The sequence below is a fragment of the Ptiloglossa arizonensis genome, chromosome 2 (genome assembly GCF_051014685.1).
Source record: "Ptiloglossa arizonensis isolate GNS036 chromosome 2, iyPtiAriz1_principal, whole genome shotgun sequence".
NCBI classification, from domain to species: Eukaryota; Metazoa; Arthropoda; class Insecta; order Hymenoptera; family Colletidae; genus Ptiloglossa; species Ptiloglossa arizonensis.
In genome coordinates, this window is record NC_135049.1 from 1,567,070 (window position 1) to 1,586,472 (window position 19,403).

Genomic DNA, 19,403 nt, shown 5'->3' on the forward strand with positions numbered 1-19,403 from the left:
GGACTGAAGAATCACATTTATTGAAAGGAGATAACTTTCTTTGTGTTTTACTAAGTGTTTGTGTTTAACTAGAAACGAATTTTAAATTCCGACAATCTCAAGACATGATATGCACATGAAACTGGTTCAGAGTATGTATTCTGCTGCTTCTTCTTTCTTAGCACTTCAGTAGTCATGCAAATAACAAACATACCACACCCTGATATGAACACCACAACTCAAATGAGAACACTTTGCAAATCGTAGCTGTAAAATAATCTACCCTATTATTCGTCATTTAAAGCAGACCATCTGATTCGAGGTCCACGAAGTACACTTGAACATTATCCGATTGAGTTCACGTTTTACTGAATTAATTTTTGTATACATTGGAATCATTCTAGAGGATGAGAGAATAATAATGTCAAGAAATAAGGATTATCTTATTGTATATATTGCTCGATATATTTTTTTCTTCCTTAATGGAAAAGCAATGCGTTGGTTTGGTCTGAACGAACAATTTTATGACAAATAAATGAGTCGCACAGGATCTATTGACTGGTCTGCTCATTCCCTAGATTTACATCACTTTTATTTTTGAGGCTTTTTGGAAAGGATTGTTTATTTAATACCTATTGTTAGTGTTCAAATACATTGTCAAATATATAACAGTGCTGTGAAAGAATCTACTAAATATTTGAAATTTTTGAATAATCGAGAAACTAAATGTCACGATACTTGAAAGAAGCTAACTTTAGCGTCAACGTAACCATTTACAGCATTTTCTATAAAAGTAAGCAACTGCATATTAATGAAGTACTAGCATGGCTATATTTCGGAGGAAAGGTAAATTCGGACACATATTTATATAAGCATTGGTCATTGTTTTGTGTTTCCATCACAGTTGAAATAAGTTCCGCATGCTTCAAATAATATATTACAAAATACAATGTGAAATATAGTATGTTACGAACTATTTTTCATATCTATTAGATACAAAATTATAGTACTCCAAACTTGTAAATAAAAAGAAAACATTTCCAGAAGAAGAAACAAAAGATAACTTACGCGTAATAAAGTATTATTCTGCAGAACATAAATAAGGCGTGGCATAGGTATTTCAGTTTTGTACAAAGCAACAGTTGGTATACTAGGTCCATAACATTCTAACACAAAATAATTTGTACTGCCTGGTGGGAATATTGCATTGTGATATTGACAAGGTTCTTCAGTAAATTCTATAAGTAGAAAAGAAGCACTTTGTTAGAACAGTAGAAAAGTATGCTACAAAGCCGTGTATCCGAGAATGCTTGTCTTCTAGACCTCCGAATTTTATTGCTACTATGACACATCAATTCTGGGAACTGCAGGGAAGTCGACACTTCAAATATCTGCGGTCAATATACACAAATGATAATGCACGCGATAAAATGAGCCATTTGTTAATAAAAATTAAAATTGTTATATTTTTCACATCTTCATAAGAGAAATTGTTATAAAATATACATCTATGAATAGGATTAAAAAAAAAAATAAAAGCATAAATAATACGCCCTCAATTTTCATCGTTTATTTACTCGATACATACTCTATTATCAAACTAACACTTGAATGCGTTAGAAAATTATCAGTTAATATCGATACAAGACACCCAACAAATTTCAACCTTGTCACTGTTGTGGGAAATTGTTACTTAGCAGGAATGTGAGGAATATAATGAAAAATATGAAACTTCAAATTTTCATTATACCATGACTGATTCAGAGCTTTTCACTTATCACATTATGAGGTTTACTCGGCATTGGTATGTCTCATACACTTTCATGTATCCCATTCACTCGCCTTGAACGGTATGTACAAGGCTTGATCTAAATATGTAATAAAAAATGTTGATTCCTAAAACAAATGATACCAAACTTTCCAAATGGCTAATCATCGGTGTCACAAGCCGCCAGCATTCTCGGAGACATAAATATAATATATTTGAATTTTATGTTCATGATTTTTAGAATCAACGTCTTAACCTACTGTACAAATTTTTAATATTTATTTATTTTTTATGATTTATATGTTATCATAAATAGCATCCAAAATGCTTTGCAAAGCTCTATCTACTTGTTAATGTTGATTGATTACATCAACAAATCAATTATTAAATCACTATTAAATGCAATTTTAGGAAATATAAATAGGTAAATGTAATTGAAATAAGCTTTACAAAATAAATATAAAAAACGCACTATACTACTCATTAATTGTGCAACTATAGAGTGGATGATTTCTAGAGACGTAATATGAAAAATATTTGAACCCTTTAAACTAATTTTTTCGTACTTGTTTCTAATAAAGACCTGTATACAGCGTGAAAAAGTTAACAACAGTATTATTCGATATGACTTATAATATTCTCATAGTTGTATTATAATTTGTGTCGTACTAGCGGAATATTAAAATATCTACAATTATCGATAATAAATTTTTATATTGTACAATTTATTAGGAGGCAGTCTAGAAAAAGATTTCAATACGATAAAGGGGAATAATTACTCGTTAAAAAATAAATTTAAGTTGCTTCTTCTTCTACAGCTTTTAGTGTAAACCTGTACCATCACTCTAGATATTTTAAGAATAGGTGGTCATACTTTAGGAGTGCGTGAAAAATATAGAAAAGCTTATCGACTGGTTTAAATCTCATAGATTTTTATTTACAGGTCAATTTTAAGACTCTCGTTTATGATACCTTGCTTATTACGGTAGAAGTACTCTGAAATCGTGTAATATTGTTGCTTCGAATAAAAGAATTCGAAATCCTTCAGGTATATTTTGACATATTCGATAGTCTATAGAACGTAAATACAAGACATACTGCATTTTTATGTTTATGGGTCTGAAAATGTCTCTTTTCAGACCTATATTCATATGACTTTTGTCATTCTTAAGCATGGATTTTGAACGATTTCGCATGACACGATTGTCGCTAGTGCCGTCATGAGATCCTAATTTTATTAGAAAAACCAAACATGCGGTCGCGCGAACAGCATTAACGACACTCGTGTTTCACGAGATCGCTTCCAATGTAACCACAGATTTCAGGTGAAAACACGCTCCTAAAGTTTGGCCACCTGTTTCCGAATTACCCTGTATAACGATTATGTAATTTAACTATCAATTTTCAAATAAAATTCTATTATACCACTTATATACTTACTTGGCGGTACATATACTTTTAATTTTTGTTTTTTTGGAACTTTCTCCTTTTGTTGTACTTGTTCCACATTTGGTGTATTATCTGTTTGTGCTTCATAATGGTCATGTATATAATTATTGCCAGACCGAGCGTTATGATGACGAGAGAGAGCTGTTCGATGATCATTTCGACTTCCTTCTGATGTTTCTGTGCAAGTAATGCAAACAGCGGGATACAGAGACGACCCTACATGCGGTAAAATTGAGCTCACGTAATAAAGATGTCTCTGACCTGGTCGCATAGCTGGAATACCTATAAAGTATCTATGTACAAGAATTAGGTTAGATTTGAGGGAAAATATCATTATAACATTAAATATTTTGCAATTAAATTTAAATTAATTAATTGAGAAAATGATCTCCGAAATTTCAATAAATTATCCAAATTAATAAGCAACGATCAAAGAATACATTGATTTTGTATATAGTATTATACGAATAACTGAAAAGTAAATCATGTCCGCTTTTGTTCAGTTATTCGAAAAAGATAGCAATTTTTTAAAAAATAAACCTTTCTCATTTAGAGTAATTGTGAGATCGTGACTTGTAAGCCAGCTTTTTGGATTCCAACAATTCAAGACAACTACTTCACGGAATACATCTGCTTCCCTACCAATACACGACCAAGTGCTATCTAGAATTAAAATAAGGAACACAAAACTCATACATTAGCATCTAATGAATAGAGAAGAACCTCCAACGTGCAACCTGCACCAAACTTCACCGACCGTGGACCATATTATTTTTCACTGCAGTAAATACTCGTCACTCAAGCAACGATATAATTTAAAGATTGACTTTGAGGGACCTCGTGAAGGACACACCATCTACGCAGAATCTCTTACTACACATGAAACATACGGGACTCTATAACAAACTCTAAGGTGCTTATTCAACCAGTTATTGTCATTAATAACTCCATTAGCGATTGATGCAACGTTGAATAATAAATTTAAAAGATGAAAAAAATTGCAATCTTAGCCGCAATTATAGTGAATCCATCTTCAAGCTCTTGCAAAATCTAGAAACAATTTGTAATTAGCCAGAAAAGCGTCTTACGCATACTCAACAGAGACAATAATCACACGTATCATTTATGAAGGGTCAAGAATTGACTGAAAATGATGTTTATCAACATCTAGAATTTTATAGTTGGCTTCCTTCTCTCTCTCTTTCAATTTTTTTCGATAGTGTTATGTTCGTAAACAAAAAAACATTCACGAAGAAAAGATCCATAAATTCTCAAACGTTGAGATGCTTCAAAAACTTACAGCGGACGTATTACTTGTCGATACCGTTACTGCTGAGTGCCAATATTGACAGCTGTTCTCATAAAACGAAACACGTGATGTTTCGTTCTAAGAATAGCCAAACTTTCCAACGAACTAACCCAGTCGATCGCTAAACGTTGCACGAGCAACATCGATCTGCACCACGAGACACTGAGAATAAAGAATGTTGTTTAACCATAATCACAACGTTATTTATTCCTCGTGTTACTCACACACTATTGATCAACGGAAAATCCCCGTTGATTTAGACAAATCGATAACAAACATCGATGGAATGTAAATATCTGGATTACTATTTCGAGGGATCGTATTATTGGACCACACTTTATCAAAGAACCACTAACCGGACTGAAGACCGAAGACCTCGACAAATCTCTAATAAAGGTCCCAATCGCGCTACTCTCGCACCCTATATTGTCACACGCATTTATTCCCTTTCATTCTAATCTTTAACTTTTCTCCTTCCATATATCTGGTCACGTTCACCTAGAATTCCTCGGTCTGGCACAAACACTCTTCACATTTTCTCAGAACCTTTCTCTTCACATTCTCAGGGAATGTATTTCATTACATTCCCACAGTATGCACACTTTTTAACAGAAACTTTATGGACATTTCTACATGTTACGCTATTGCAAATCCGACAAACAATATAAATCCAACAAGGTGGTTATCCTGCACATTAAGCAAAAGTAGCAAGAAATACAGTAAATCGAATGTTTCAAAATCACTAAATTTTCGAGCAATATCATCTAATTTAACACTCTTCGATTTTTTTTTTTACGGAGTTACTTGAAAAATAAGGTATACACACACCAAAGCTCCAACTACAGTTGCTGATATGAACGATCGTATCATTACTGAATATAATAAAATATTAACAGATACAAAGTGTAAGATAATCATTACTTTCTCCACCCAAATAATGTCATGATGTAAATAGTCATCATGTTAAACTTTTTCTGTAAATAAAATAAGTATATTATAATATTAACAAAAGACTCATGATTTCGTAACAGCGCTAAAATTAGAATGTCTCTTAAACTCATCATTTTTGGAATGCATCGACTAGTGTGATAAATATGCACTCTCATTTAACAAAAACATTAATAACCTTTATATGCCCTTGATATTTGCAAGAAAACTAATAATATCATAATGTGCCCGATTTGAGACTTTATATGAAACAATTTTCGTTACACATAATAATAGTGACGGAAATTGAGGTAGTGATGTATGATGACCCACCTTGTATATTAACAGAGATTTACAATTTGTGTTACATTGTTAACATAGTATTTCTCTTAATTTGTTTTCTTTTGAAGAAAATTGAAAGATCCTCGTAGAAAAATATAAAATAAGATATCATCGAGAATATAAGAACATTAACTAGTAAAAAGATTATGCACAGAGCCTACAACCATCATATTATTTTTTCTTTGTATATAATTCAACATTTAATTCTATATATTAAAGCATAGTGCAAATTTCATTCGATGTTACACAACATTTTAGCAATCTGAGTTTTTGCTGCTGTATCCATAATTGGATACCGTATGTTTATACAGGTTTAATTATGATTTTATAGATAATCAGTTTGTTTTTAATGCCTAATTTAGATTTTTTATTTGTCAGTCCAGTACATGTCGTTTCTTTTGATTTTAATTTGATTAATTTTCTTACGTATGTATTGTTCCTATATTAACTTTATATCAAGGATAAATCCTAAATATTTATCTACCATTGTTTGTGGAAGTTTATTTTTATGAAGGGTTATTTTAGAAGTATTTTCTTTATGGAAAGTGAAAGTAGTATGATTCCATTTATTGTATCTGACCTTTATTCTTCGTTAATTCAGCTATTTTTCTAATAGGTGAATTTGGTTTTATAGAATATTAACTGCTTCGTCTAGATATTCGTATATTGCTACTATTTCAGTGTATATATTGTACTATTTAACGTCGATAAAATATTTGATGTGTATAAGGTGTATAATATTGGGCACAATACACTTCCTTGCAGCATTTATTGAATAAATGGCTGAACACGAGTCTTTTACTTTTATATAGAAAGTCTCAAAAAAAATAAAGACCAGGAACTACTTCTCTGGAACAGTTTGATCGGGTGACAACTCGCCACAATCCACAAAGACACATATAAGTCTCAGCAGACGGGCGTACAAAATGTGGCAAGAAAATGTTAAAGGCGATTTGCTACGTAGATGCGAAATCTTGGGACAAACGAGAGGTATTGTTCTATGCCAATGCGGTAAAGATCAACTCGAAAAGAATGTCTCCAAACCCGGTGTTCTCACTATGAAATGCGGTGCACATATTCCCACCAAACGGAAAAGAACAGAACAGTCACATCACCATGCAAATTGTTCTGCCTCTGGTAAAGCAGATAAAGGCAGATTCTTAAGAGGAAGCTTACATTAATTGTGTACAACATTCATAAATCGTTGATCAAAAAAGAGGTTGCTTCTAGCACTTGGACACAAAACCTTAGAGAAATAACCCAGGTAGAGGTGCCTTCCAGTAAAGGTCCGATTTGCTATCGGACCCAAGAAAAAAAGCAGAACCACCAACTGGGTAACGTAAGTCAATCCGCTGGTCCACTAGCGGCTAAAAAAGCATCGAGACCGAGCCTATATCAGATGGTCTTTCTGCCGTATGCAGGATTACGTCGCAGTCAGGCGTGGACACGCGTCACACGATGAGTGAAAGTAAGTTTCCTCGAAATCGTGCGAGCATAGTCACTGTGGAGGTTTTAGCGGGTAGGTGGTGTTCGCACCCGGTGGTGCCAACACACATGCGCACATGCTTGTGGTTCAAATGCCAGAAATTTGGTCATATGACTAAATATTGCAAAACGAAGGAGGAGCTTTGCGGTCACTGCATGGAGAGAGGGCATACCATTGAGTAAGTTTGAGTAAGGCCCCGGTCTGCTCAGACTGCAAAGTCAGAAGCAAAAAGCACGACCATCGGTTAAAAGACAGGCGGGTACAAATGAATACGGAAATATCCCTCTGAGGCAATTTTAAATCAAGCAGCATAATATGCGACAAGTCAGGATTGTTCTCGATGAGGTAAGCGAGCTAATGCGCTCGCAAGGAGTCGATGTGTTATTCATGCAGAAGCTCTACTTCCACGAGGGTAATATACCCAGCGACGAAACTAGTCACAGGGGGTAGCAATAATAGCTGCAATCGCAATCAGAAATCGGAACTCACTGTGATCAAAATCTCGCATCTATGCAATTCATATTTGTCTTGTGCCTGCATTAGCAGTGATTTTGGCAATTTCTACCTAGTCAATTGGTACTTTCAATACTCTAAGGAGATTGAACTCAACCTGGCTCAATTAGAAAAAATGCTTGATCGTCTCAACCACACTCGATTTGTTATCGCAGCTGACGTTAATGCCAAATTCCCCTTGTGGAGAGGTATACAAAGAAACGTGTGGGGAGATAAGTTTGTGGCTGTGCTACCTACGCTTGCCACCAGAGGAAATCTGACCACCGACCGTTTCTCGCAAGTTCCCGTAGCTGCTCCGATCGGTACATATACGGTCTTTTACCGATCTACCAATGTCCCGGCGTATAAAGCAGAACCTGCTAGGATGCCTTACTGTCGAGTCTACTAGCAGGCCCGGGATGAAGCGCCATCCCTTCCTTTTCCCTCGATTTCCCTTCCTTTACCCTCACACTTCAAATTTAAGCACCCCAAAAGCTCGAAAAATATATCGCTCAACATAGTCCGACTGTATTAAACGAGAATCGTTTATTGTGTTATTGTATCCAATCGTGTATTGGTGTCACATTAATTACATGTAGAACTTTGTAAGAGACTGGAAGATCTGACTTCCACTGGACTTCCAGTGACCATTGGGTAATTTAATTTATGTTACAGTTCGTGGACTTAAGCGACTATTGACGTGCCCTGGAGTTCCAATTCCGTACGTTCCAAACGAACTGGCTCCGCTTCGATCATACGCGTTGCCTGGCGCGCGAGGCATTTACCCCTAGACGTCATGAGTTAAAGGAAGATCGAACATCTAACCTTGAAGTTCGAGAAATTCATCGTCCAAATGTGGAATGCCTCGATGTGCATCAAGCGATGGCACTTATAATCAATCGATAGTGGAAATAACAAAACGGAAGTCGCATGTGTATTGTTTGAGATGTACTTTCCACCGTGAAAGAAATCCAGAAAAGAAACCGGCTAGAAAGTTTGAATACCATCAGATACGAAAAGTCTACACAGCCGCAGTAGGAACACCAAAGTTTCAAACTTGAAAGAACTTTGTCACTGAGCAAAGAAACACGGAGCCATGGGGGATTCGCTACAAGATCGCCCAAAAGAGGGTGCGTATCAAGACAGCTGTCTACCATTCGAACGCAAAACGGCTATACGATGGACTGCAATTTAAGTTAGAATAGTATTCTTCTCGAAAGCAAAAACCTGGGTGAGGGAGAAGCTCCTAAAAATGTGGCAATTGAAATGATCGTTGTCCGGGAAGCGACTACCTTTCGATATTTCCCGGATGTTTCTGATTGTTCCAATGCGATTTGGTTGATCCTCGATCACTGTATAGTACAATTTTTTAGTGGACACAGAAATTTTCGTGAAAAGTTAAAAGAACTTGTCCTAGTGCCGAACGAGAATTGTATTTATAGTGATGCCGAATCACCCCATCATGTCCTCTTCAACTGTACGAAGTACTGGGACGCTCAAAACTCCTGGGACAAGTAGCGAAAAACAAGGCCTTATCATGCCGGTAACAAAACCTGAACTTATATGAAGACACTTATACCAGGAGTTCCGGAAATGCACGCGTACGGTCCTTATAATGAAAGAAAATTGAACGCAAAACGCAATGATACAGAGTTGATTATTTTTCCTTCGATGTTCGACATAAAATGATTCGAACACAACATGCAACGACATAGTACGTATTTCTCCATTATTCAACTTGAAATTATTCAAACGCATTAAGGTCTTGGGTTTTGGCCAAGATTTATTCGGGGCGAAAGCCAAGTCCCACTCACATCAGTGGGTTGGACTCGAGGTGACAGTCATGGTTCGTCGCCGTTATCCTCCGAAACGTAACGGTGAGACAAGAAAATAGATGTCCAAACACCTGACATGTAAAGTAGTATAGTTGGTATGGACAACAAGTCCAAAGAACAGCATATCCTTTCTCGTGTGAAGGGACATGGAACGCAACTATATATTACTTGGTCGATCCATCACGAACGTGGTTATCTCCCGCGGTGAGATAGCGCTGGCAGTATCATTGGATTTCGCCAACGACTTCAATACCCTGTTCTGAGGAGCTCGAACAACAACGAGCCTCCGTCTTTTTACGGGACATGGTCGAAGATTATCTCCGCGGTAGGTGAATAGATTATGCCGGCCAATGCCGAGGGGAGAGAGGACAAGGTTCCATAGAGACCCATGCTAGGTCCATTGTTATGACACATCAAATACGACACCGTCTTGTGTGACAAACGCTTCCTCGACGACCTGGTGTGTCAGACCAACGATACGTTAGTGCTGGCCGTCAAGGCCCATTAGAGAAGAACCGTCTAATAGGTCGAAGAGGATCGCCGATGCGTCGCCCAATAGAGAAGGAGGATTAACCTGGAAGTGGCACTCCGTGAGATCGAGGTGCTGCATTTTCATGTACTTCGACAGGAGCCCTCACCCCCTCTGATCAGGTGATAGGTGGTGAGTGACACCACTGTCGAAGTGAAACATGTAGGACTGATTCTATAAAGCCACTGGTGATTTGAGAAGCATTTCAGCTACCTGTTCTCGCGGTTGGAGAGGATAGTTGATTCCTTGGACTGGCTCCTCCCCAATTTGCGAAGTTCGAGCAGTAGGGTTCACCGCCTCTACAGGGGAATTGTCCATTCGGTGGTCCTGTATGGGGACCACCACTGTTGTGCCGGGGGTATAGTCGGTTGACTTTGCGAGTCTGAGTTATATGTCCTATAAGACAGCGACCGCTTCGTCGGAACTTCACCCGCTGGATTTGCTCACGAACTCGCATGTGGTTTATTATACCAACCGTTGTGAGTTCCGCGAGTGGTGGAAGATCTTGGCAGAACATGAGGTTAAAGCGCTCAAGCGTCAAGTTTGGCAGTTCATGCTGCAGCAGCGGCTGATTCAGCGAACTGCTAGCCAATTAACTGTTAGGGTTATCTGGCCACTCCTACCAGGTAGCCCTGAGTGGCTGGGTAAAAATTTCGGTAGCTTTACCTACCAAATTGTGTAAGTACTGTTTCAGCATGGTTGTTTCACATTGCTGGAACTATTTCGGTGATCGAGACACAACGCGGCACACCCTAGAGGTTTGCTCCATATGGGCGAGCAAAGGCTCACCAAGGAAAGAAAGTGAATGACCGTAGAATGGTGATATAAGCATGAGGGTAGAGGTCACGGAAGGAGGTGGAATCTCTCGAATCTCTCGTCTCATGTTTCCGTTCTCTCTTAAAACAACGAAAGACCAGATTATTACCACTCCCCTCATCCTTCTTCTGAAGATGCTGAAGATAATCGTTGAAGTGACAACTGTGGACTGTCACACAATGAAGTCAAAGCTCCGAGAATCTGGCATAAGTTATACAACTCCGCTTTTTTGACAAATTAACGTATTATCGAAGAATGCTAATATAAAAAAATAATAAAAATGACTTATATAAAAAAATAGAAAAAGAATTTTTTAAGATTTTGGATTTTGTGCACATAACATGTCTGAAACTTCTACAGGAAAAGATTTTGTTGAAATAAAATCGACCGTATAACTATTTAAATTTAAATGGTTGGCAACTATGTTTGAGAGAGTGAGAACAATCCCTAAACCAACGTCGATCGAATGATAAAACTAATCGGTCCAACGAAAGCATCGGATACAACGGATACGGAAATCTTCAGACAAGATCAACGTCAATATTGATAGAAACTTTATAATCAGCAAAGAATCTTCTTGCCGAGATTGAATATATCGTCGAAATATACCAAACCGATGATCGTCAAAAAAAAATATATATATATAAAAAATTAAAGAAAGGTCACAATTTCTACAGTTCTTGTACTCATATGTAACTTATAAAAAGCAGTTTTGAAAGATCTTCTGCACTTCAGTTAATGAGGTAATAAAATTTTCAAGTGGATGAATACTTTCTGTATGTAACTTGAAGTATTATAGTAACGAAACGCTGCATGCATACTTTGACGTGTAAAATTGTAATGGTTTTAGGAAACTTTCTGTCGTTATCCGATCGAATTTAAATTTTACACACAACTTTTTTGGAACAGAAATCCTTCTGAGGAGTGGAGAAGGAGAATAGTAACAAAAATACCGAAAAATGCGCATTTATATTATATGCTAATTTTATGATTAATATTTAGGAAATATATAAACTGACTATAGTCAGTGCAACAAAACTTACATGTTATTATTTATTTGATCCCAAGCCACTATTTGAGTAACCTCGAATTTTCCATGCGTAAGTGGAACCACTAATTTTCGAGCAACATTTACCCAGACAATGTGTCTGTAATGACCGCTTGGACCTTCCTTAACTGGATTTATAGTAATGTAACTGCTTCCGTTTGCTGAAAAGATAGGTGGTTCGTGAGGTGTGTCTACCCAGCCACGATCTTCAGGTACTATTTTTTGAATTTCCTATACGAAATATTGAAATTAATTTACAAATAATTAATTATTTAAAAAATAAAAGTCTATCTTAGTAGTTACAATATACCTGACAATGCCACATTGGACTCTTACAAATAGTTACAACAGACAGGTTTTGTGTTCGTGTTAACCATGTTATGCACACTTCCGTTAAAGACACCCAGGAAGCCGTTGTAAAGTAATGTTCTCTGTTTATGAACATAAACATTTATATACAGGACAGCATTTGTTTAATTTTGTCACATATATATTACCGAATGTTAAATTCATGAAAAAAAGAAAATTCTCGAAAACTGTAACTTTGAGAAAAATATTTCTTTATTATATTACTCACATTTCGAATTATATATTTTCATCGTCAAACTTTTTTGTTTGACAAGGCAATAATAATGATATTTTAAATTTACAATAATGCAATATTTGGGTCAAAGGGGAAAATTTTATCATTACCAAACTTTTTGCTACAAGTCACGCTTTTCGAGATTTCATTTTCTATCGGTGTATTATAGTTAGCTTATACATATTAATTTGTGTCTTTTCAGACTCATAATTTATTATAGATTCGTAATATTCTATGTTTATAAGAAAGTGTCAGAGGGATAATATTTCTTAAAATTAGGAAACAATTTTCGAGTAAACGCACTGGTAATCGAACACTGACAATGAGTCTGTGAGTAATTAATGAGACACGCGTAAAGAGAATTGTAGTAAATGAATTCATTATGTAAAAAAGTACAGAATATATGAAAGCAGTAGAATCCTGGGCGTATTTATCATTTATCTGAAACAGAGCGCACTGTGAACTTTAATTCTTAGGGTCTTAAGTTCTAGAAATTTACGAAAAGATCCAGAGTTACTGGGGTTTCCCATAAATTTTTCTAAAATATCCAACAGGACTGTCAATTTGCTTATAAAAGACACAAATCGTTGGTCAACTATGTCCACAAACTGTGCAAAAAGGAGAATGTTCAAAAGTGGTAAAAATTTAAGTAGTTCCGCCATCTAATGCCGTTTTCCTTTCCTAATCGTTGGGGTTTTAGTAGGTAAGTTCCACATCCGATATGTTCAGAATGCGGCAAACTCCCTCACTATAAGGCATTTTCACATGCAAAAAAGGTACTAGTTTGTCCATGCTACTAATATCTGTTACATGTATACGAATCTGAGAAAAAACCATTGATTTAATGATAACAATTTTGAACAGAAACTCACGTATACTCGATGATAGGTGGCGGCTTCACTAACTTCGTATGAATATTTTTTGGATCGGCCAAATCAGCCACGTAGAGTCGCGCCACAGGATTTGGTGTTCCAGCCTATGAAAGCAAAATAACATTTTTATGTATTTCTTTGCAAAACATATATTATTGTCTTTATACATCCTATTTGAAAGTAACATCCTGTAATATTTGTATACAAGTTTCTATGTATGCATATAACAAGTCATCACAAATGAATATTTAAAATATTTGTTTAAGTTTAACCCTACAAAAAGATGTTTCAGAAGTGTTCAATTTAATGTCACATATTGAATAATTGAAATTTATATTAAATCAACGGTCAAAATTATTTTTGTATTATTTTTCATGATTGAAAATATAATACATGTAAAATTAAGAAATATTTAAATCATCATTTTGCTAATTTCGAATATATTATATTTAAAAAATACAGGACGTTAAATTTTGCGATTTTTTCCTATTTAAGCGAAAACGGACTGTTCAAATGAATTTTAAACCGCAAAACTACCGTCCGTTCCGAGTTACTACCTTGAAAATCGCAAACTGTTACTTCACAAGCTTGCTATCATTTGAAGCACTTCAAAAAATATATGTGGCAGGCTTCTGGAGTGTGTGTGGTGGTAAAGAAAAAGGAGCGAGCGAGATAGTAAAAGGAAGAAAGCATCTTCACCGGACCTGCGAATGAACTCATCAGTAAGGTATCCTAGCAGGTATGTCTTATATGCCGAGACATTAGATAGCCGGAGAAGGATCGTATATGTACCGATCGAAGATTGTGCTGGAAACTTGCGAGAAACGATCAGTGTTCGAGTTTTCCTCTAGTGCCGAGTGAGGAAGGTGCCGCTACGTACACATAGTTAATGGACAACATAAATGGTATTCCATTATACTTGCTCTGCATCATATTGTAAGTCATATTATTGTCATATTATTTTGCAATATTTTTATTATATTTTTAAACGCAACACAATTCAAAGAATTTGTTATGAAAATCTCTAGCTCACTCTGTATGGGAATAAACGAAAGGATAAGAAGCTCTACATTTTTGTTGTAATTTTTAAAAGTATACGGCGAAAGTAAAACATTTTCGTGTTAAACATCGTATTATACGCAATCGAGAATTTCAGGTGTACCTGTTTCTCAAACGATTTTAGATGATCATTAAAGTTTTTATAGAGATGTAAATTGAAACTACTGTAAAATCTGCTGATTTTAGGACGCAACACGTTCTATGATGGTTTACTATAATGTTACTTATAAAGCAACCACCATGAAAGTAACGTTATTATATAGAGGAAGTTTCAGGAAATACGTTCATATTTACTCAGATTTGTAACAGTATTACTTCGAAATTCTTAGTTCATGCGATACATGGACAGGAACACCTGTTAAAGATTCTTTTCGAATTTTGAGTAAATCGATCAATGAAAACTTGAAATATATTGTCGGCCGGACTACAAAATGTGAATTTGAGAAAAACACGATTGTTTTTGTTATGCACACTCCCAGGCGTACATTGCTTTTTTTAAACGCTTGTAATTTCCTTAATTTTACGAACTCAAGGAAATTTTTTTACATGGATATATTTAAAAACATATATTTAAGAAATCAATTTTTCGAAATTCTAAACCTAAATATCCTCTTAAATGGACAAAACTTATAATATTCAAATTCCTATATTCTTTTAACAAATTGCGTTGTACGCATAAGCATTTTTATATGAACAAATCCCAATGTAAGTAAAATAGTATGTTATAAGACAATGTATCGCAGATATTTTCTCTTCGTGTTCCCTTTAACAAGCTAAATTTCTAACTGCGAGAAACACATGTGTGATGTTTAAATTTTTTTGCCTCTGCATCGCTGAGTCCTTTGTATGTTTTAGAGTCATCGTTCCTAATGTAATTTGAGTAGATAACCCCATAATGTTCTTGTGATCTCGTAAACGTTTCTTTTATTACGTCGATCTCCATTTTTCCTACAAATCCTTCATGATTGATAAGGCAGGTTTTTCATATTTTAATTTCCAACCTTTATGCTCGAACTTATTAGTTTTTGATAACCAACATTCAACATTTGTTATAAATCGATTTTACTTGTATATCAAGAACTTGTCCGCTATTATTTATATTGGATGGTATATCCAATGAGACTTGATACTTCGGAGGGTGAAGTAAATCCGCGTTTCTTCCAAGTCCCGACCCCATAAACTGTCAGATGCGTATAATCACTACCATTATTTTGTACTATCAATGTCTGCACTTATTTTATGATATTTCTAAATAGTAGTTCACACATCGCGGAAGAAACTCGGTATATGTTATTCATTATTACATTGTACGTACTTTGTGCAATAGGAATTGGTAAGTCCATTATTCCACAAAACACCTAATAGCCTCATTGCATAAATAAAACACCTATTTATTTCGTAGGGAAGACACAACGGAATTAAAATAGAATTACAGTCATTGCAAATACTTATTATTTTAAAACCCAGTCTACAAGTATTCACATTTAAATTTCATATCACTATCACATTTTGTACATTTCACGTATTATGAAGTAGTAAAAACTGTAAAAATATTACAAATTTTGTACCCAATAGTTTCCTCTATGGGTACAAGCACATCACTTGCTCTTTTTAATTTATTCACGAAAGTGCTCGTACTCGATTCTTCTTTTTCGCATCCATATCGATTCTTAGGAGGTATATTCTTTTTACTTTTATCCTTTCGGTACTCTCGAGAATAGCGTAATTCACACGATCCTTTTATTTTGATTTTTGTAACTACAATCAATGCACTGCTTTTAAAATTCTCGGATACACCAAACGGAATGAACTGTTCGATACGAGTATCAAATGGACCATCTGACAAGTATAAAGTCAATGGAAAAACCTCTGAGTATTAATCGGAAGTAATCAATGGGAAAATTACAAGTAAACCTCTTTTTTACGTCAAAAACAATAAATGTATATCTGGCGCCTGGAGTATTTGATTGGACTGCAAAGAATCCGATGAGGTACTTGTCTATGATAGGCTATAATTTCGACTATTTTACGAATTCTTAAATAAAATTTAAACCTTATATAGTTTAAATGTCATACAATCAAAGAAACGAATTTTTTAAAAATCGATTTTTTGTACCCATTTAGGTATATGCAATCCCTTAAAAGTAGTTGTAGGTAAGTGTTACCAGATATATATACATTATATGTGTATGTACAGATAACTCAGATAAATGTTAGTGTATATGTGTATATGTTAGTACATATACTCACATACGTCATAGCATAGCTCAGGACAAACGATTTCCGGGCCTTTAAAAAAGTGTTTAAAAATAAGTTTATTTAGATTGTGAACGCAGAGTTCATACTTTCTTAACAGTGTGGAACGCTACCTTGCCTTCGTGAAAAAGAATATAGTAAAAATGAAATCTGGAGTTATTAAAATGGCCTTCTCTAAACAGCTACACCTGTAATCTCGAAAATGATGCCTGAAGTATAATTAAAAATCAAATGAACTTACCTGTAAGTGAACTTCGATCGTAATTATACAAAGGCTTCGTTCAAAGGTATTACATCTCACTCAAATAAGGCTCAAAGAACTGTAACTGCCAAAACCTTTTATTACACAATTTCAAAGTTCAATACTCTGAAGGATGAGACGATAGGGTACAAGAGGAAATAGGCGGGAATATGCAGTTTATGTTTCAAAGCATTCTAAAAATCATGACATGTAAGGGACTCGAGGAAAATTACATCTTTAATCTCTTTGAATGAGGCCTTCATATAATTACGATCGAACTTCCCTTACATGTAAGTTAATGCGATCTTTAATTCCTAATCTGGAAGATAATTACGGAAATTAAGAGAAGTTCCTGTCCTGAATTTGACAGGAATCAGAATCTTAATTTGAATAAGCAAAATGGAATGATAGACCCACTAATTTGCAGCAGGCGAAGAAGATGAAATCTTTTGTATAAAGTTGTATAGATCTGTTCTAGATCTATATAAGACATTGAATTTTTCTGACAGAGTGGTAAAATGCTATACAGACTGTGACGTAAAGGATTCCATAGATTTTTTAATGGGCAACGTGACACCTTAACAACTATGGCGTAGATTCATATCTGTAATTTTTATAAGAAAAAATTTATGAGTGGTTTTCTATTTTCAATGAAAGCAAGGTTGATCCAAATATCCTTGAAGAAAACAAGGAACCTCAACCACACAAGACCTTACACGAGAAAAAGACAAACAAACTATTCAGGAGTTTAATTTTGTTATCATAAACGCAATTTGTTTTTAGTGCAAAGACAGTTATTAAAGAATTATTATCATAATATATAAAAATTAAAATTATGTAAAATACTCCAGAAACATGATTACTTAGTTCTCCAGATTGACTTTTATCTTGAAACTTATTCCACTAAATCCACCATTATAATAACAAACAAAGAAATTCTTACACATTTATTACTGATTTTAAAATGTAATTTTTCTGTCGAAACAGACACATGTCATTAATTTACAGTAAAACGTTTGATTATATATCGTCATGGAAATAGTCATTTTCGAGAACTTTTTTTAGTTCACATCAATACGCCTGCGATACAACATTGAAGTTCGGTCAGCTGGTCTATAAATTCATAACTGTCGGTCAAACAAATCAACAGTCGCTCAAACCGAATAATCTAAACTGGTGAGAACAACTCAATGCGTTTTATGAGAGACAAATACAGCTATTTATCGAAGAGTTACTGTATTGCGTTGAAGTGAAATCTGACGTATCGTTCAACATTATTAGATGGTGTATTTAATCTTATAATCTTATAATAATATATATCTATTCACAACTATAGTGTTATGATAAAATTGAAAAAGATAATTATACACGAAAAGATAATTGTATGAGTTTCATGTTCAAAATTTTAAATACAAAAATTTAACTTCTTTTGTCAACTATAGGCATTATGGAAATGTACAAGAACGGGAGACCATACCTTTGGATAACGCAAAGATCGTATATCGGGGTAAAGAGCTTTATTTCCTTCTCCAAACCACGATATATGCATTTCCTCAACGAGAGAATCATTAAAAGAAGCATATAGCATCATGTGACCATCTGGTGACATCCAAATTGCTTCTGCACAGTGCAATATTTCCTCTACGAAATAAAAATAATAACGATTATAACTTACGGTCTCTCAACAATACGAAAAAATATGTGTATTATATTACCTTCGTAGAGCCAATCTGGCAATCCATTTGACAAAATACCTGGAATTGCTGTGTTAGTAACTCGATATCCTGTGTTACTCATTGGACCAGTTATGTAATAAATATCGTAATCTTGCACCATAACTACTCCATGACCACGTGGAGTCCATTGTGCTAGTAAAAGATATGGGTGACCTCCTTTCTCTGGATGTGGAGTCAACGGTATAATTTCTCTGCAACAAATAAATGTTTGATGTGTTGTGCTTATTATTCGTCTAACTGATACAGAATAAGTTCAACCGAGCATAGTATCTAATTACAGTAGAGTTCCAATTCTCGAAATGACCTTTACTTGATAGTTTAATTATTTTTTTCTTGTACATATATGATTTATTATAAATGCAAATATTTACGTATATTATAAGGCAATCATTCTAAGTTACTATGAGTACATAACTTAATTGTATTCTCGTGTTTTGAATATAACTTGGTGTATAAGATTAAGCATTGCACTAAATAATATCTTTAAGATCAGACAAACATTTATTTTTAAAAGATTATTTTATCTCGAAGATGATCAAGAAATTAAGTTAAAGTAACAAGTAAACACTCAAAATTATTTAAATTAATTCATATTTTGAATAATTAATTTAGAGGTAATAAATAACATTTTTACGTATAAAATACTCAATATAAAGATTCATAACTTTATTTTTCC

General features: G+C 34.7%; 1 protein-coding gene across 4 annotated transcripts in view; it reads right to left on the minus strand.

The window, feature by feature from the left end:
* Dpp10 (Dipeptidyl peptidase 10) overlaps positions 1–19,403 on the minus strand; it is a 126,994-nt gene that overhangs the window by 13,398 nt on the left and 94,193 nt on the right. For all 4 annotated transcript variants that reach the window (XR_012991091.1, XR_012991090.1, XM_076304439.1 and 1 more), the window contains exons 5-11: positions 18,707–18,918; positions 18,469–18,632; positions 13,436–13,539; positions 12,291–12,411; positions 11,976–12,211; positions 3,188–3,489; positions 1,048–1,217 (exon numbers count right to left, since the gene is read on the minus strand). Coding sequence is in view for 2 of the 4 variants with exons in the window: in XM_076304439.1 (XP_076160554.1) it covers positions 1,048–1,217; positions 3,188–3,489; positions 11,976–12,211; positions 12,291–12,411; positions 13,436–13,539; positions 18,469–18,632; positions 18,707–18,918 (1,309 nt within the window). In the remaining 2 variants the exon portion in view is untranslated. The remainder of the gene's footprint in view (positions 1–1,047; positions 1,218–3,187; positions 3,490–11,975; positions 12,212–12,290; positions 12,412–13,435; positions 13,540–18,468; positions 18,633–18,706; positions 18,919–19,403) is intronic.